This window comes from Falco cherrug, chromosome 9 (genome assembly GCF_023634085.1).
Source record: "Falco cherrug isolate bFalChe1 chromosome 9, bFalChe1.pri, whole genome shotgun sequence".
NCBI classification, from domain to species: Eukaryota; Metazoa; Chordata; class Aves; order Falconiformes; family Falconidae; genus Falco; species Falco cherrug.
Window position 1 is genome coordinate 28,276,663 of NC_073705.1, and position 20,269 is coordinate 28,296,931.

General features: G+C 47.5%; 1 protein-coding gene across 3 annotated transcripts in view; it reads right to left on the bottom strand.

Moving 5' to 3' along the window:
* Nucleotides 1–20,269, bottom strand: part of FBXW4 (F-box and WD repeat domain containing 4) — a 62,310-nt gene that overhangs the window by 982 nt on the left and 41,059 nt on the right. For 2 of the 3 annotated variants that reach the window (XM_055719822.1, XM_055719820.1), the window contains 3 exons: nt 14,355–14,420; nt 347–487; nt 45–186 (listed from right to left, as the gene is read on the bottom strand). In XM_055719822.1, coding sequence (XP_055575797.1) covers nt 45–186; nt 347–487; nt 14,355–14,420 — 349 coding nt within the window. The remainder of the gene's footprint in view (nt 1–44; nt 187–346; nt 488–14,354; nt 14,421–20,269) is intronic. The other variant, XM_055719821.1, reaches the window with a different exon arrangement.

A 20,269-nucleotide genomic window follows, 5' to 3' on the forward strand; every position in this document is an offset into this window, starting at 1 on the left:
AACTCAGAAGCTCTGCTGCTGCCTGGCCTCCAGCCAGCCCTCACCTGCAGGCACTGAGTCTGCCGCTTATCCCAGAGGCGCACCACACCATAGTAAGAAGAGCCACTGGCGATCATATGGTTCTTATCACTCCTTATGCAGTACAGGGCGCTGTCATGGGGCTCTTCCCACTCCTGGACACACTTCCTGCAAGGGCAACACAAGGACTGAGTTTCCACTCCCCCACTGGAACTGAGGCACGATTCATCTGAAGGAGCCAATTCAGCTGCACACAAATCCCCACACACTGCACACGGAGAGGCAAGGAGCCTCATGTGGGCCCCAGATGCCAGCTGGGTAGGCTCACCTGGTGCTGGTCCGGATGTCCCAGTAGCGGATGTAAGTGTCATACCCACAAGAAAGGAGAAGGGAGGGTGTTTCATAGAAGACATCCAGGACTCCAGCTCCACGGTGGAAGTCAGTCCCTAAACAGGTCAACAGCTGACTACTGCAATAAACACATTAGGAGAAGAGTCACTCAGAGCACAGTGCCCTTCCAATTCAGCTGGCCAGAGCAGAGATGGCATCACAGAAGTCTCCTAGATCTCATTTCTGTGATTTAACAGAATGCAGAAAAGCCTGCACAGTTTTTCTCTCCCTCCCACAGATTCTCTTACTGGTTGGACCACTAACTTGTCATAGAGGGTGACCAGCAGGAGTCACAGCTGTAAGAGGAATAGCCAAGGAAGAGGCACAGCTGACCCTCAACAGAACAGGATCATTTTCTGTAGAAGTGACCAGTACTCTGAATAATGGGGGTCCATTTCCATGGGAAACAATTCTTAACTTAGTCAAACTCCAGATAACACGCAACAGCCACTTAACCTGGTCAATCCCATCCCATCCCAGACTCCCTCCTTCAAAATACTGCCCACTGGGCTGTTTTCCCACATCTTCAACACACAGCGTAGATCCACAGGCAAATCAGACTTTCCTGATCCAGTGTGCCATGGATGGTATTCTCAACCCCCTCCAGTCACACCACATATTGCAAACACTGTATCTGGGGCTGAACATGTCAGGTCAAGAGCAACCAACCCAGGGCTGCTCGCCAGATCACTTTCCAGAGGCTAGCTTTTTTTTTTTAGGCTGCCTCCTCCTTTTTAATTCCTTGTTTGCTGTGAAAGAGCAAAAGCAAGATCTCCATGAAGCTCTAAGCCTGATGCTTTGTGGCCATATCACTCTGCTGCTTGTTCATGTGCAGAACCAGCAGCTCGCTAGGCGGATGGTGCCTGGTGACAGCCCACCCTGCCAGATTGCAAGGAGCTTGAGCCCCTTCCCTGGGCCCTATGAGAAATTGCATCAGGTACATGGCACAGCCCATCCTCAATATCACTGCACCTGCCCCTGCAGCCAGCAATAACCAGCCATGGCAGATTCTTGGGAACAGAGGGGACAATCTGCCCAGCCGCTTGAAATGGCCACCTATTGCAAACCCTCTTTTTCTTCCTCCTCCTCACACCCTCTAAATCAAAAATGCTGGACACAATAAACCTTGAAGCACCTGCTTTTCAAACCCTGCTGTACAGCCACCCCTCTCCAACAGGCTCTTGGTTCTCAGGACAATGAAGCGGTCCTGAAAGCCGACAGCATGGATCCCACAGTGGGGTCACTCCCAGCATCTCCCCCCATTATTTTGTTACTTTCTGCTCCTTGATCCAGCATCACACAGTTCTGAGGCACATTGCCAAATGCCTTAATTCTGTCTGTAATCTGGGCTAAAGCCCTTGTCGGGGGATAAAGACCACACAAAAGGAGAAATAGAGTCCCGGGAGATGTTAAAACAAGTAAACACCTTTGTGTCAGGAGAGAGAAATCGCTGATAAAGCAGATTAGCGCCTCGAGCCCTGGTGTCCCCAGATCAGAAGGCGAGCCCTGGCCGATCTTTGCAGCCAGCACGCTTCTATGATCACAGAGCTGGCGGCATGCTGGGGCCAGCCTGTTTCCCCACAGTCACTCTCCAAAGAGCAGATTATGTAGAATAACAATTTCTTTGTGGCTGTGTAATTCCCTCCGTGACCGTGGCTGTGGGCAGCTACATTGGCCCTTGATGCCAGGGCCCTAGCAACCATTTAGAGAGGCCAACCAGCCCTAGCAATGGCCCCCCCATGCAAACCTCTCGGACAAGCTTTAACATCAAGTGCATGAATTAATCCCCCCCAACATGAATCCAGGGGTGCTGGCTTATTGGACTTTGTGTTTCTCCAGGCAAGAGATCGAGGGGATTCCAGGCTTCAGCCCTTTGCAACCTTCTCACAATACGTTAACCCTTGGAAGGTTACTTGCAAACCAACCCAGCAGCAACTCTGCACCTGCGTGCAGGTTGAAAGGTTGAAGCATTTGCAGTCTGAGTGCTGGGAGGAATTGCTGCGGGGTTTGGCCAGGGCAGATGGGTCCTCAGCTCCACCATGGAGTAAGACATAGATGGGCATCTCTGAGCTCTGGCACTCCACTGCCCTTCCAAGCACACAGATCCCCTCCATCTGCTGTTCTGCAAAGCCAGCGGGACAGATGGACACACACACAACCCTTCTCGAGGCTTCCACAAAACCTTCTTCATTCCACAAGTTATCTGTGTGGCCTGGATTTGTAAGACATATAACAGAGGTATGAGGAGGAGTCAGCTGCTCTCCCAAATGAGAGCCCTCGAACTACCTGTGAGATTCATAAGAGGCTGCCCAACCTGAAGTCTTCTGCCAGCTGCTCAGGCAGGAGCAGGGAGTTACTCACAGGAGATGAGCTATCTCAGCAAGCCCAAAGCAGCATCAGCAGTTTGGACCCCTCTCTCCCCACTTCTACATACTATTGCCTTTTTTTTTTTTTGGGGGGGGGGGGGGGGGATGGGGGGAGCACATGGGTTTACAGGGTAGCCCCTGGGCTGGTACTCTGAGCACATAGCACTCCAGGAGAGGAAACCAGGACAGGCAGCTGCACATGGGCCACACAGCCCAGCAGCACACCTGGTGAATATCTCCTGGTAGCCAGCTGAAGCCTGTTTATGTTATTTCCCCCCCACCAATTTCCCTGCTAATACCCCTTTAACGTGTAAAGGACTAAGAGAGCTCAGTGAGAGAGGAGCACTGTGCTGAGAAAAGGTAGCATGATGCAGAAGCACATCCTTTACTCACTGGGATCAGCCCTCTTTCTCCTCTCAGGTACTTGAAATGGATTATAGCAGATGTCCTCTCAACCTCTCACCTCTAAACAAGCACCCATCATATCTGGAATAAGCCTGGCCACAGTAAGGCTCATCTTCCATTTCCCAGCCCAGACCTCAGTCTGCAGTGCTGCAAGATAGCAGCAATTTTTAATGGCAGCCTGGTGATGTCTCCAAGTGAAAGATTTCAGCATCAAAGGGACAGAGGAAACCACAGAGTCTGGATTCCTGCTTTCAGAGCTTCCTGTGCAGCACCCAACACCACCCAGGTGCCTTGCTCCCAGTGTTTCTCCCTGTCTTCACACCTCACTGCAGTGGTACCCAAGCATCCCAGCAGAGTCACACCTGTTTTCCTCCCTCCACTTCCCTTTCCAGTCTAGGCAACAAAAAATAAAGAAAAGAAAGGAAAAAAAAAAAAAGGGGGGGGGGGGGCGGGAGGGGCTGGGGAGCGGAGAAAGAATTAGCTTTTCTCTGTGGGCAGGAGAAGAGCACAGATACTTGCAAGTTACTGCAGCAAAGCAAACCTTGCTTTACTGGTTTGTTAATCAGCACACTTCTTCTGCCCCAAGAACAGGTCAGCCAAAGCAGCTTTCAACTGGGAGGAGGTCCAGCCCTGCATACAGCAGCAGTCCTTCAGCAGTTTACAGAAACAGCACATTAGTTGCTACAGTGAAGCACTTACTGACACAAGGGGAAACTCATTCTGTGCTGTGCTCTGGGCACACAAACCGAAAGACCTAAGTGTTCTGGCATGAGCACACTTAAATTGAAGAAGATGCAGAACACTTATTTCCCCTGTTTTGCAGCAGATGAAGGTGTCTCCGGACCAGCTACCACCATGCCAGGCTACCTCCATGTCCCTACAGCATACGCAGCCATGCCGAGCCCATGCTGGGAAGGGAACGCTGCCATCACAGACCTCTCTGTCTTGGGATCCTAAGTTAGTGCCCACCAATTGTCCGGTCTTTGTTATCCCAAATACTCCCTGCCCTCAAACCCTAGTCCACAACAGTTTCCACTTCCTAGGGAGAAAAACCCACAGCTAATCCTTAATAACCCATAAAGGATCAAGATAACCCACCAAGGGGCAACAGAAAAGCAGCAGATAACTGTCAGCAATGGGCTTTTTTCTAAAAACTTACATGGGCAGAAGATACCTACTCAACAAGGGACAGAAAGAGATATGATAGATACCTTGAACCTTGTTTCTCACTAGCTTACAGAGATCACCAGCACCAGCCAAATGCAACAGGGAACAGCCTTCTCCCTTCCTTTGTGGGCCCTTTTTCATCCTCTGCACACAAACACCTTCCAAAAGCCAGGCAGCTGATCCTCAGCACTTCAGAGGCCAGGGTGCCCAGTCCTTGTTATGTGCTATGAAAGTCAGTCAGCAAGTGACTGTGAAGCCCAAGCAAGACCAAGCATGGAAGGTCCACACCACCTGCCCACCATGCCCTGGCCCTCCAACATTAGCAAGGAGAGGCTGTTTTGCTCCCAGGCCTTGTTTGGGCAAGCCAGGTAGTTAGCTGTGCAGATGGTGGGGCTTAGCTTTGCTGAACAGTCTGGGCCAGGTAGTGCTGGGGTTCAGTCCCAGTGCTGGGTCGCACCAACAGAAGCAACTCCACACCAGTGAAGCTCCGTGGAGCAGAATAACAAACACGACAGTCCAGGTTTCCTGGAAAGACCAGTCTAAAGTCAGAGCTCTCAGCTTCAGCACCTTAACCACAATCCACCTGGGCCAACACAGAACCTACAGGCACACAGGTAGGCCTCCAGTACTGACCATGAAACTCACAGATATTCCTAGTTTCTCCTACTTTTTCTTAAGCATCTAAGCAAATCAAAATCACATGGCAGTAATCCGGTACCAGCCTGCAAGGAACAGAGCTAGAGCAAATCCAGCAGCCCATTTCATCCCTAGCACAGGAAAGCTGCGCTAGCACCAGGCTCTGGACTCCTTGCTGACAGAACAAGATGTTTAAACAAAGTCCCTGTGCCTGGGAAACATATCAAACTGATGAGTCCAAAAATGAAAGGCATTCAGGCACTATAAAGAATCGTTTGATTCATCTCTATCAATTCCCATGTTCCTCAGAAAACAAGACTTTTAAAAATTACTTTTAAAATAAAACTATTTGGGGGGGGGATTTCCACATTTCACTCTTTTCCTTCCATGCTGGAAATCTAGTCACGAGCATTGCTATTGTGATACCTCCAGAAGACAGGAGCCTTCTACCCTGGAAACAAAGTGAACTACCAAGGAATGGCAGAATCAAGCTGATTTCCTTAAGTTGTTTTTTTCCTTCTTAAAAACAGCTTAAGGCTCTATTGCTCCTCACTCCAGCAATATGGAGACAAAATAAGATCAGTCATGGCACAGCCCAGATGGTTAGTTTCCAGACAATTCATGGGATGCTGCTGTCACCAAGCTAGAGCCATATACAGCCTCCCAACCCACAGCGATTATTTGTGTGACCACAAAAGCTCAGGATTTCCCCAAGATCTGGCTGATAGCTGGAGTCCAAAAGAAGTCTCCACCTTGCTCCCTGTACCTGCCCATTTGCTGCAGGTCTTGGCCAGCTAGCTGTCTCCAGTACACATGAAATACCCTCCAAAAGCTGGCATGAAACAATACTCCCACCCTCAGTTTCTGGTGACCCAAATTCACTAGAACTGGTATTATACAAATATGCAAATTCTAGGAAATTGTTGAATTCAGAACATCTGCTGAAAACAGAGATGTGCAAAACCAAGGACATACTCATTTGCTCTCAAAACCTCATCTGTGAACCGGGATCATCCATTGAAGAGGAGAAGCCATTGCACATAAGCAAATGACTATTCAGAAACAGAGCAGAGTTCTAAACCAGTATTTTAGCCCCGTAGCTAGTTGTAACAAGCCAGGTGGGAAGCATATTAAGTTTTAAAAAAAGAAAGTGGAAAGAGCACCATTCAGTTCAAAACACTAGGATATTTGAGCTGAGTGTCAAACAGAAAGGAAACAAAAATCCATTCAAAAACAATTATCCAGAGTGCAGCATTTGCACAACTTCTGTCATCCAGTTTGGAGAGCACACCAAAACCGAGGGGAAGAGCTGAGCTGTCATTTCTTCAGGGTGCTTTGCAACAACAGCTGAGGCACCCAGGGGATGCAGCAGCTTTATACTAAGGGAAAGGCTTGGTCAAACATCATCTATAATGTACATAGGGAGAAGCACAGATCCTTGGCAAAGTCATTCTTCACAGAGTTATCCTACCCCAAGGTTACCCCTGTGCTTAACCAAGGCTACTAATTCCTGCATGGAGATGTGGGATTAGTTTGGGGAATTTTGAGGGAGCACGTCCATGTGAAATGGCTCAGAGATGGTGTTATAAGTGATTTTCAGGAGAAATGCCTCCTCAGTGCAGCTGAAGGGACTCAAGTCTGTATGGAGGAATGACACCAACGATAGTTTGAGATTGTGTCAGGTCAGGGGGGGAGACAGATGAGGGAGTTCTGCCTTCTTTTCTTCTGCTTTCTCTGAACTGGCCCACACACGCTTTAAATGGTCCAATAAAAAGATACAATTTCTTTACCTTTCCAGCTCTGGGACCCTGTGAGTTTTTGTTGTTCGGGTTCCCGTAAGGTTAAGTTCAGAGGATAAACTGACATGCTGGGCTATGGGAAAAAGCCAGTTTCTTCAAATAAAGCCACAACGGTGCAAAAGAGACCCTGCTGGGGCTTTTATTTGGGAAAACAAACAGAAATGGCACCAAGCCCTTCTGCTTTACGAACCAATTTAACTATAAAACCAATGTTCTCCCTCTCGGGGGTGAGGAGGGGAGAGAGACAAGACATGACAATAGTCCAAAACCTTGGGAGGGGGGAAGATAGGACAAAAAAGGTTGTCTGTCCCCTTTTATTTCTTGTTCATGGCTCCTTTTCTTAGCACACGTGTGTTCTTGTAAAAACGATTAGATTGCAATTTGTATAACATGGTGACCCCCAAATTCAGACATTTAACCCCTTTTCTCTGCAAAGAATGTCAAGAATGTCTTCTGTCTTTCTTTCCAACGGGAGGAGTAGGGGGGAATTCTCTCAAACTGTGATTTCTTGGGGGAATAGAAAAAGAGGGAGGTAAGGAAAAGAAGCAGGGAATTCTCAAAGCCTCTCGCCTTTCGCCCCACTTGTGTGGGAACAGGCGGCTGTATTGCTCCCTTTCTGGATGGAGCTCTGCAGGTCTCCTTTAGTGGAGAGACAAAAAAATTGAGAGTCCAAATCAAAACAAAGCCATCTGTTTAAATGAGCTACCGCTAGCCAGTGGCAGAGGGGGTTCCTCATTCACTCCTTCCCATTCTTCTCTCTTGCCTCTGTTGATTCTCTCTCAACCCAGGGAAAAATAAAGATTGCTTTTGCTTTGGCTCAGAGGGATGAAACCGATTGATGTGCCTGGAGTGTCCAACCCCCACCCACACTCTCCAATTGTTCAGGGACTTGTAAAGTTGTCATAAATACGCCTGAACAGGAGTGCAAAGGCCACAGTGTGCCCTGGACATGCACACATCCAAAGGGCAGGAACTGGCCTCATGCTTATCTGTAGTGAGACAGGGCCAAGACTGCTGTATGGAGGAAAGCATTTAGGATAAACACCTGTATGTTCTTCCTCTTACAACTGTTTTACATTTAGGTTAAGATGTACCAGAGCCCTCTTAACAAAAGGAAGGGACAAGATGCTCAGCTTATGTGAGACAGTTCAGAAAGGTGATGTCATCCCCCGCCCCCAGAAATCAGTGAAGAACCACGAGGCCTCAAACAGTTTTGAGAACACATGCATACCATGAGAAATACATTGCACAGACAAGACTGAAGCTACCCATTATAGCTAACAGACAGAGGTCTGAACACAACAAAGTCAACCAAAAAGGAACAGGAGACCACCACTTAAGAGGCTCCCTGCAGCAGCAAGCTTCCTCCAGCACTGGCTCAAACAGTGGGCCATAGGCCTAGTGTCCTGCCTCCAACAATGCCCAAGATCTCAGAACAAGGGAATCAAATTCTACAGTTCTGAACTGCAAAACTGGGGTAGAAATTTCCTTCTGGCCACGTGAAATGATTAATTCATGCCTGAAGGCAGGAGTCCTGTTTAAATCTAGTTTTGCTGCTCAAGTCACAAGTGGGATTGTCAGGTCTGTGAAGAAGGATCTGCTTTTCCCTTTGCCTAGATGTACATCTGAAGTCTCTCCATTCTGCCCACCTTACTGCAGAGGGATGGTTCCCGAGGACCAAATCAAAAAGCCAAAGACAGTCATTATGCCAAAGTGATTTAATATGCCAAGAAAGGGTTCACCTGAAGACAAGAATTCCCCTAGGACAGACCCCAGTCTGTCACTTCACCAACCTTTTTCCCTTTGAATTTCAGAAAGAAGGCAAGGCGTTTGTGTTCCTGATTAACCAAAGGACATATAAATAGGCATACCCAGAACAGATGTTTTAAAAAGAGTAACTAAAGCCATTTGTGGATGGGGTGGGGAAACAGCAGAGCAGAAAAACAAGCAAAAGAGCCTTGGGAAAAGAGAATCAGCAGCCATCTGAGGAAAGGCAACTACCTGTGGATCATCCCACTGCAGTTGGGTGGAGGCAGTAGAAAGCACACATTTGCATTCACTTACCTGATATAAAAGCACAGCCCAGAAAGCTATTTAGCTCACTGTTGGACAAGTTTTGGATTGGTTATTGTGAACTGTGTTCAGACAACACAGAGATGCTGAGAAAGAAAACCAGGCCTGAAAGAAGTAGGGAACCTCTTTCCCACAAAGCCTGAGGAGAGTCTCCTTGGCAAAAAAAAGAAAAGATACTTGGCATGATGAATCTATGGACAAGCAAGGCAGGAAAAGGGATTTCGCATCATCTACAGCATGGTATTATGATTCTTCAAGCCCCCAAATTCTGTGAAACTTATCAGTGCCAGGATATAATTTGCTATTGCTTGTCTATCCTGTTACCAGAGATATCGACCCACTTGCTGTGACTGGATAAATCCAGTTTAAATGCCTGAGTGAAACAGAGTCCCCACACTTCTTGAAGTCAGTCTCCTTTCAATCTAGTAGCTCCAGTTCTGAATCCATTTTCTCCCTTCACCCAACAAACTCCTTTTATTATTAAATTAGAGGGTTTTAAACTTGTTTAAACTTTGGAGTTCAAAACTCTGGAAAGAACGATCTTCTACAGAGCCTGCTTTAGAACACAATGCTAAGAAGTCTGCTTGTGTATCTTGGGCCAAACTTCTACATTAAAAGTTTTTGTTGAAAACGTTTAGCAAGCTTAATAACCAAGAACTAGACCTGCAGATTCTCATTTCATTTATCTACTTTCACACACACAAAATCTGAGTACAAGATGCAAAGCCAGACAAGACTGGATTTAAACAGGAATGCATCAGTAGAGCTAACCAGGGTGTCCAGTGCTATGTCAAATTACACTTACTGTTTAAAAACAGGCAGCCCAAGTTTTAAAGCTCTCCCTTCCTTATTGACAATTGCTCACATTCAGTCACTTAATTGCTTTAAAGAGCCACCAAAATGGATGCAGATCAACATACCCCAAAATTTGAAAGATAGCAAGCAATTCTTGCCCACCCCACTGCACAGACAGGTGTAACCTAGCAAGGGTGCCATGAAAGCACATACCAGAGATCCAAGCAGCAGCAAGTCAGCAAACTTCAGCTAGCTGCTTGTGATGGTAACGCTCATGCTGGCTCTCTGAAAGAGCACAATGCATAAGCACTACGAGGCAAATACGGATTATTAACCTGCTCAGCAGCTGCCTGGCTACCCTGAAAGACTCCTCCCCACCCTTCAGCTGAGGGTACCAGCCACACACCTGAATCTCCCTTCTCCTCCTCTCCCGAGCCACCCTCATGAATCCTCTACCTCCCACCTCCCCAAAACTTGCAGACATCAAAGGCACCTGCCTTGAACACCTGAAAAGCAGGGGGGCCTGACAGTCAAGAAATGCAACTCTGTATCTTCCCCTTCCATGCACTCTGTATTTCCCCCCCCCCCCCCCCAACCTCTTTGAAAAAGGTGGCAGAGATAAATGGAGAACAAAGAAACAAGAAAAAGCCACAGCTCTGGCCCACACCCTGCCTATTACTTAAGGGGGAAGGAACTCTTCCGAAAGAGGAGGAAAAAATGTGCTCAGACACAATGGCTCAAAAGGCCAGGCAGCAAACCGGGCCACTTTGTACTGCTAACAAGGGAAACCTAATTACAGGAAGAGGGCAAAGAGGGACAGATAAAAGGGATACAAAATTTCAACATCTGTTGCCATAAAGGGATAAGAAGTGGGGAAACGCAAAGTGTCAGTTTGGTGTCAGTGACGGCGTAAAGCCACTTTCAAAGGGCTCAGAAGAGGGAGAAAAACCGAACAAGAAATTAGAGGGTTCTTAAAAAAAAAACAACAAACAAACAAAACAAAAAAAAACCCCACTCTACCAAAAATGTTTTCAAAAGGGGGGAGGAGATGGACAAAGACTGGATATTTAAAAGATACAACATCAAGGGTGGATTGCAGGGCACAGCTAACTTTGGCTTGGTTTTCACAACAGCTCTCGTGCCCCGAGTCTGTCACGTCGTGTTAGAGGAAAGGACAATGTAGGACTTGTGCATTCAAAGTGTTTACAGCATGAGAACTACCATGCCAGAGAGATGACTGGTCCACTTCAACACAGGGCAGGGCAGAATAGCTCCTAGAGTTGCTGCAAAGTGATCTCTCTAGTATCCTACCCTATGGAGAAGCATCCTTGAGGCAGGGGCATTTATCACCTAAAGACATGCAGACCACCACAACAGGCTGAGGAGCAACAGTTCTCCACAGGCAAATGACAAATGCTGGCCTTGGAGCTGTTCCTAGTGGTGTGTCATCCTCATCTCCCAAGGAATTTAAACTCCCAAAGGAGGCAGGAGGTGGGGAGAGAAAGAAAAAAACCCAACCACTATCTGAAGAACGTTTCCTTTTCTCTTGCTGGCCATTAACTGGCTGTTCTGTTGAGCCATGCACTAGCACTGGCAGATGAGACTGGAAGGTCTGAGCAGAGAAAGGCAAAAGGCAGCAGAGGTACCTGACCTGCAATAGAGGCAGCTACCATCATATCCCTCACTGGCACAGGGGAGCAAGGGGACTTGCAAGAGGCCAAAGGAATCAGGCAAGGCCTGATAATTGATGCCAGGCCACAGCTTAGCATCCAGTGTCCCATACTGCTAATCATTCCCCTTTCCTGTGCAGACCTCTAATCACCTAAGTTATTCACAGTGCCTCTCCACGCACACACACCTTGACCCTGAGTGGCAATAAGTACATAGCAACTTTCCCACATCTAAAAGCAATCAGATGGCACAACATAGCATCTGTGAGATGAGATATGTCCTCCAGAGGTGCAGCTAGTCAGCTTCAAAAGTGTAAGAAGAAAAAAAATCCTCCTTTATTACAGGAGAAAGGGCCAGGTGTAGCAGCAGCTGGAATTTCAGCCATCAGAGACAATGTCTTGGCATTACGCGGTCATTCCCCTGCTTTAGACTCCCCTTGACAATTGCTTGTTGCTGCCTGTTGCGGCTTTGATCCAATGCCATCATCTCAGCAGAGACAGAAATGAAAGACAGTTGTGGGGGTGGGATGCAGCAAGAGGCGTTTCTTTTCCCCACTAAAAATTTCCTCGCTGCCAAACCCAACCAAGCCCTTTTCAAAGCCCAGGACATATTTCCAGGTGAAGACATTATCCCCTTCCTCTTGGAAGGATGAGAATGGTTGCCCCAGGGTCAGGGAACAGCGAAGGTCATTAAATACGAAAACATACCATGACCAACAGCCACAAGCACCAGCCGAGGACTTATCTGGCCTGGAACTAAGATGATCAGTACACAAAAGCTTATTTAAGCTTTAAATCCTTTTTGTAGCATGTTCCAGCTCTCAGCCGTTGGGGAAAAAGACCACCTACCCCACGGAAAGAGAATGCCACAGAAAATGCTACAACGTTACTTACACACACACCCACGCAGGAGAAAAAAAACACCAGATGACTGAACAAACTGCTCTTTGACAGCGCTAAAGATCTAAGTGGTGGTAAGGATTCCTGCAGTTTTAAAGAACACATCCTAAGCATCACTCTGCCCTGCCTCATGTTTTCTGACAGAGAAGCTGCCTGGATGCTGCTCTTAGAGATAATGTCCTTGCCATATTCAGCCTCTGCAGGTCAGACTCTGGCCCTCTGTGGCCACAAGGAAGGGGTAAGCAGCAAACTTGGGATGTCTGGTCCTGTCTGCCAGATGTTATCAGAGCACAGTGGGCACAGGAGGAGCTTTGCAGCCCTCCTGCAAAAGGATAGCTCTTAAGATTTTGAGTTTCCATGCCATGCTCCCACTTCTGAAGTCTGACCAGAAAGACAAGCCTCAAAGGAAGAAAATAGCATTTCCCTACAAGACCACTTCTGGCAACCACCAGAGCCTTTGAAAATCAATACAAACCTCTTCTGGGAAGACCAGTTTATGGAGAAGTCAGGACCTGGAAGGACAGCTATGAATGATCACATCAAGCTTCATGTGCTAGTTTCCTGGCTCAGTCTCCTGCCCTGCATGTGCTGGTGAGACTCCCAGCTCACACACAGGTCCCTGGAGAGGAAAAGACCCAGTGGCATGGTGCATTCCAGCTGTGACAGGTGAAGAGGGAAGAATAAGTTTGACACTCCAGCCATTGCAACAGAAGCCCAGTGGCCTAGGTTGCTTTGGCTTTTTTATTTGCCTGTCACTCAGGCTTTGACGTTATTGAAAGATCAAACTCCGTTGTGCCTGTTCATTACCTTAATCCTATTTTCTACACAGCTTTATTATCTTTTCAGGCTTCCTTGGGAAAGGCTGTCAGAGAGGCTGAGGCAGGGGGGAAAGGGTTGCCTATCTCCTCACCCCTGTCAGATGCCTCTATTCAAGAACAGCCAGAAGACTTGATGGGCAGGGTATCACAGCACAGCCTGCATCCTTCTGGGATACTCCAAAAGAACCATTGGACTAGGTCACTGAGAAACATGCACCATAGCTGAGTGCACTGATGCTGTCTTTCCTGCTCTAGTTCGTCCTTTGGGGGATGCATCCTTTGCAAAGTCTTTATTTTTGTTACTTCAGAGAAAACCAAACTGGTTTATATTTGTATTTGATGCAGTTGACTCCGACAACCTAAACTATTGATTAGAAGGCAATTGGCCTCAGACCAGACCTGCATCCACACCAATCCCCAGTCTTCCTCTACCTCCTTTCCCCAAATACAGCTCTGCTGACACCCCTCAGGCCCCTTCTACCAGTGCCTCCCTCTCTTCCCTCCCAGAGCCCACCAGCTCACCTCAGTCATGACAGCACTCCCCCTGATAATCTTTGCTGTGCCACTCCTACCCAGAGCATACCGGTCCTGGAAAGCTGAGCTGCTGTTCAATAATCCTGCCAAATATTTGTTATCTGTCCATTACTACACAAAGACCCCCAGGCTGAGAGTTTCAAATTTGTCAGCAGTTGAATCCCACATCAGGATTTGAGCCCGACATTTCCCCAGTTGCTAAGGTCAGCGCCTTCACCAAATAGGAACTACTCAATGGCCCCAAATTAGAGGCCACAGCAATTAACCTCCTCGATGCTTATTAAGACAAAGAGAAGACAACATGCCTAAGTCACTTCCATAGATAACCTGTTGCTACCCCTCATCTCCCTGAGCTACCAGAAACACCAGCCAGGACAAGATGACTGTAGAGCCTGCACTTGCCTCTGGCTTCTGAGCACCACAGACAAGTGGGTGAATGGGAAGATGCAGATCACCTTCCTCACCCTTCTGGATTAGGCTGAAGCATCAACTGAGACAAATCAAAAGGAAGGTGTAATGGGAAGGAAACGGGAAGGCTGTGCCATCAACTGGAAAAGCTAGCACGCAAAGCTGAGCTGCTTCCTACTGAACTGGAACCACCCCACACACATACCTTGCCACACCAGTTTGTTTTGTCCCCCACTTCATCCCATATCTCATGTTTAAACATCCCTTGCCTACATGGACTAAAAGAATGATTTTATGGCATCTCCAGCATTGCATTTCTCATTTTTACTCACTTTCCTCATCAAGTCACTCCCCGTAACCTGGAAGCTCACTCACCTCTCAAGGTCCCAGATTCTCAGAGGTGAGGTGTGTCCACAGCAGGCTGTCCCAGTCACAAATGAGCTGTTTAAAAAAACCAAGCAAACAAAAAACCACTTACTAATCCTCATGTTCTGAGGAAATAGTGCATGAGCAAGACAGAGAAAACAGGCTACAAAGCAAACTCTGAATTCTGGTTCAAGACTATTTCAGCACCTTCCGCTGCACTTCACAAGGGGCAGGCAGTAGCAAAGTGAGAGGTGCTCCAGAGCTCTCAGTAGCTGAGCTTTCCAGATGCAGCAGGTCACAACTACAGAGAATTGGCAGGACATGAAGATGTATTTGCGTATGCAAAGGGAAAACCAAAACCAGAAGCAGCTGTAAATTGCAATTTTCAAAACAATTAGCACAGTACTCAGCACTCCTGTAAGCTACAGAAAGGTTCCATGGAAAATTCCCTGTTGCTTCCTACTTCATGTCGGCCTTCTTTGCTGGCAGCTTCTGAGCACAGTCATGATTTGGCTGCAGCAACACAGGCCTAATGAATCGCAGAATACAGGTCCCCAGTCCAGCCTGCTCAAAGCAGGGCCAGTTTCAAAACTGGATCATATTGCCCTCCCCAGTGCTCAAGCACTCTCTATTAGAGGCACCACAGCTCTCCTGCAGCAGTATCTGGCTCAGTTCACACTCCCCAGCAGGGTCCACTCCGAAGCTCTCTTTGGCAATACTATGTCTCTGCTGCACATGCTGGCTCCAGAGGTCGCCTGACAGCCACTGGCCTCAAACTAGTCGATAAAGACAGGGACAAATCCTTAAAAATCAAGCAACAGGAACACGGGTGCTGTGGCTCTCCACACCACACCGCTTGCTTTGTGCCAACTTCCTGTCCTCAGTCCAAATAAGAGAAAGCAGTTTATACACAGACTTCTAAGCTATAAATGACCTCTCACAAAGCCATATTTATTGCAGCTACCGAGAATAAAATGCCAAAACTATGTTTAAGTCATTGCAACAAGGATAGCACGAATGCAGGAAACTGAACGTGCTTTAAATAAAAGATGGGTCTATGCTTTGCCTAAACATCTTTTACAGCATGACATGGGGCTGGCAGCTGAAGGATGAAAGCTAAATAAGGAAACAATGTCATGTCTGTAAAAATAACATTTTTAGACATTCCTTTGATCCTCTACAACATTCTTCCTTTGGAAATCAGAAGGTGTCTCTAAGCCTCCACTGCACCAGGAAGGGATTCTTGCAGTGTCCTTGACTTCTGTCAGAAGCACTACTGCTGCTGTTTACAAGGCACCCGGCAGCAAAACTGAACACACACTCAACTCAAAGCCAGAGAAGAGCCTTGTGGAAGCAGGGCCAGAACTCAGGACTCCTTCTACTCTGATTTAGCTGAACAATTAAGTTTCTCCAAATCATAAGGCCAAAGCAGCACTGCCAATACACTCTGCACAAGAGGCAAGCAGATAACATGCTATCTCAAAGAGCTATGAGTATCAAGGAAGAGCTACAGCTACCAAGGCAATCTCTCTCTCTCTCTTGCTGGTTTTATACTCCCTACCCAAACTCACACACCTGGAGATGTTCACAAGTCCTGTGACCCCTGGCTGCCCTTCAGGGCTAGACAAGGCCTGCAGCACCAGAGCTATTTCAAAATCTCTCCAACCAGGTTGTCTTATATGCAAAATCCCAGGTTCATTAGCAGTGCACATGCAATTGGCACAATGCACCTGTAGCACAGGGCTCTTTGCACAGGTGCTGCAGGGTGCACACATTCTTCTCCATGGAAGTCCCTGACCAAAGTCTAAGAGTCTAAGGAAAAGCCAATTACTGTTGCTGTGCAGCAGCCAGGAGGACCGATTAGGAAAGCATGCAGCATTTCTTATTTAGAAACTGGGTTTGTGCTGAATACCTGCCTTCTCTCCACCATAGCGCAGGACAAGAGCAAACATTTCCCTTTGCCAGTGTCTGCCATCTCAGAGGAAAACAAGCAAGACACCCACCCTGACAGCTCACTGGTCAAATCCCATGTCTGGAAAGCAGTACTTTGGTGAGGGAGTCCCTCAACTACAAAGCTAGGTGTTGGGTTCTGTCCCTCCCTCCCAAGCATAATCCATTAATAACTACTAAAGCCAATTACCCTGGTTAGAAACATAATAGCAGTCAGGGAGTCAGTCAAGCAGGCAATTGGGTGCTTAAGATTTTTCTTTTGGGGGACAAACTGACTCTGTCCCAGCAGAGAACGCCCTCACGTGGGAGACAGGCCCCTTTGTGCAGAAGGTATGCACAAGGCTTTGATGGTTGCCACAGGTCTAAATTAGCATGGAGGCACACCAACAGGGAGAAAAAGGTGGGAGGAACAGCAAGGTCTAATCCCCACTCACGCTGTCAGTTCTAGACTTCAGCTTTCCCTCCTCAGTCCTTACCTCTCAAAAAAAAAAAAAAAAATCATTAGATGAAGAGATTTCTCTCCAGCATCACATACAGGCCTCAGGGTCACAAACAAGCCTCTTCTGGGTAAAGCTGACTCCATTCAGTCAACAGGAATTTTGTCTCATACTTCAGCAGGATCAGGTTTGCAGGCCTTATCTTTAACAGGCTGGAGCCCATTAGCAAGCAAAGATAAGACTTCTCCCAGAAGAGTGGGGCACCTCCACTGCCAGGATTAGAAAGAAGCATACGCAAGACATGCACAAGAAGCAGTGCCCATGAGAAATTCTCAAAGCCTGGGAGCAAAGTGACCTGGAAGTCTGGATTCCCAGTGGATGATATGGGGCCCCGCACCTTGAATCTTGTCTGCAGGCATATACCTTCAACCCCCAGGTCCCTGATAACGGGGAACCTCAGAGGTAACAGTTTCACTCCAAGCAAAAGGGCAATACAAGTCAGCTTTGGCAGGTCTAAAGCAACATGCAAATCAGAGCTAAGCACGTAAAGCGTGGCTCCAAAACTTCTGAAACATCATTCAGCATAACTGAAGCCTTCTACCAGGCTTGCTGCTTTCAGTTTACCTTGAACAAGACTTTCTGTCTTGGAAAGCACAGAGCGCACACCAAAAACCTCTGACCTTGAGAAGTGCAGCATTTTCACAACTGATCTTGCCAGCTGCCCAAAAGAAATAACCCAAGCTGAGTTACTAGCTTAGCGTGTCATTTATTTTGCCTATAATGCTTTCTGGAGTCAGAGACTGAAGAGAAACTAGATTGGGAAAAGGAGCGCGTAAGATACCTTATATATATTACTGCAAGGATGACCCATCTCTCTGAAGTATATATGATCCAACTGATGTACAGAGACATTGACCAGGTGCATCTACATGCTACGCAAAGACATCTGTGTCAAAGCTTCAAACGGCCTCAGAGGTGCAAAGTCCCTTCCCCACTAAGCTTTCCTTAGCTTACTCTGGCTACAGTCCAGCGGCAATGACCCCATACCTGCTTCCAAGGTGCCAACAACACAGTTTCACCCCACCTGTAGCATCCCTTTTTACCCCATCCTGGATGGAACATTGCCAGATGTGGATGAACCAGAGGGAATGAGGTAGCTGCCCATCAGTCCTTTTGGAAAGATACTGTTTGTCATGAGGCTTGGAAATGATCAGCTCCAGAGACAAATCCCACTGCACAATACGTAACTTCCGCACTGTCAACCCAGCCTGCAGAGCAGGCACTGCCTGAGCTGGGAATCCTGCAATGCAAAGGCACGGATGGAACCCGGGTGAAACAGGCCCTTTCCAACTTCTTCTCTCTAAACTTTCCCCCGTGCCACAAGCTTGCGCCCTTCCCCTGTACTGTAAACAGATTGCTTCTCAATTCTTACTCTGCTCTTTGGGGATTTCAAATCCAGAATCTGCTTGACACGTGCAAGAGCCTGTTCCTTCCTCCTCATGTGCTCCCCCACCCCCTGGAATTGGACATCGTTGATCCACTTTGGAGGCTATTATATACGGAGACTCATCAGACTGGGAAACAAAGAAGTTATTACTTGACAGAGCCCTGCAGCTGGGAATGTGGAAGGAGGGGGAAGAGAAGAGGGAGTACCGAGGGAGACAGGATGGGGGGGCTGGTCACAGCGCTATGAAAGCGATCAACAGAAAGGACAGCTCAAAAGATGGGAAACATCTTTTTTAAAAAGTCTCAAGTGAGATGAGAAAAGGAGAAGAGAACGCAAGTCCAAAACAGAGAGTGGAGAAGAGAGAAAGCAGTTGGTGCTGACGGTGCTGCGGGTTAAACACACGGGTCTGTGGGTTTGTGTAGCCTTTGATTCAGCACTGACACGCTTTGGCAAGGGAGGCCACCAGAGCTGTCAAATCCTTCACCAACGTGCCCATCAATTGTATTCAGCTCTCCCCGACCCGCACTGGCATTTTAATTACTGTTGGGTAAACTAATTTGTACAAATGAAGGCAACTCTGCCTAATAGAATATGCAAGCTCTCTGACCTCTGACAGGCGATGACACAAGATACAAAGGAGGCAGAGGAAGGCTTTTTATCAGAGCCTTATTACTCTCTATTACTCCAATTAGTTAAGCTCCAGTGCTCCTAATTGGGGGAAAAAATTGCAATTAAATCAATTTTTGATGGGCTGAAAGTGGGTTACCGAACCGCCCTGCCTGTGAAACACTGATATTATAGCAGCAAAGGTCAAAGTCTTTGTCGGCACCTGTGGGGGCCCCCACCTCCCCTCTCTAAGCCCCTCTGTGCCCCCCCAACACACACACAGAGCTCGCTAAGGCGAATCATTAGAACATGTCATGTCTTATCGCGGCCGCCACCATCCCACTAACCTCATCAGTTGACATCATTACAGAAGGTAACTCCTCCAGCATGAATACAGTGCTAAGGTCACACAAACTTGATGGAGCCCCTGCTGAAGAGCCCAGGAGGCTGGGGAGCAGATGCAACAGTAACAACATTGTGAAGGGGAGAGGAGGGGGTCAGAAACTCAGTGCAGGGAGTTGCAGCATCTCCAGCATGAGGCTTCTCCAACAGACCAGATACACACAAAGGGAGGGAGACTGAGATAGCACTGGGAAGCAGGTGCTCCTTCCCCACGGGGATTTAATTTGCAGAGGAAACAAAAAAAAAAAAAAAAAAAAAAGCACACACCATCAGTTTAGCATTTACTTCTCCATGAGAAAGTGGGCACCACAAACATGCAAGAAGTCCCACCTGCCTTTGATTCAGGCAATGCTGGACAAAGCCAGGATTGGGTGGTCATACAGGGCTGGTGTTCCCCTTTCACGGTCCCAGACTGATCCCTTTAGCCCCACTTTGTGCCTCTTGAAGGATGACCAGAGAACTGAACCAAGCACTGTCAGTATCTCAGAAGTCAGACCGGACAGCTAGGCTATATATTAACAACTCTGCAACCATGAACTGAACAAAAATCAGCAGGTAAGGCAGTTGCACCAGAAGTCTGGCCACTGTTAATGGGCCAAAATTACAACTTTCCAGAAGAAGGAACATGGGGAGTGGACAGCTATTTAGAAGAAGAGAAGACTGGAAAAGCTGAAGCCGCCAGTAATGCATGATATAACTGTATGAAACCTGTAATAACAAGTGCAGGTTGCATCCAGGTTACTACAGCTCTGCAATATCCCTCTGGCTTTTGGTTCTAGACTAAGTCTTTCCACATCCCTCAGTACTCCAGAGCCTTCCCATCCTTCTAAAGTCCCATGTACCACACTCCTCTCGCATCCCTGCTATGCAGTCCTTCACTTCCAGACCTTCACTGCAAGGAAAAGACAAGAAGGTCCATCAAACTGCCTCATACATTTTCTGCCTGTGCTGCTGGCTGCTGTAGGCTCAAGGTACCCACACTGCACTGTTACAGCCTGGTTTCAGGAGTCTGCTGGCAGTCTCCTCTGGTCCCTTGACCACTCCAGACTTGTCGCAAAGAACAGCTTCTAGAGCACTCTAGA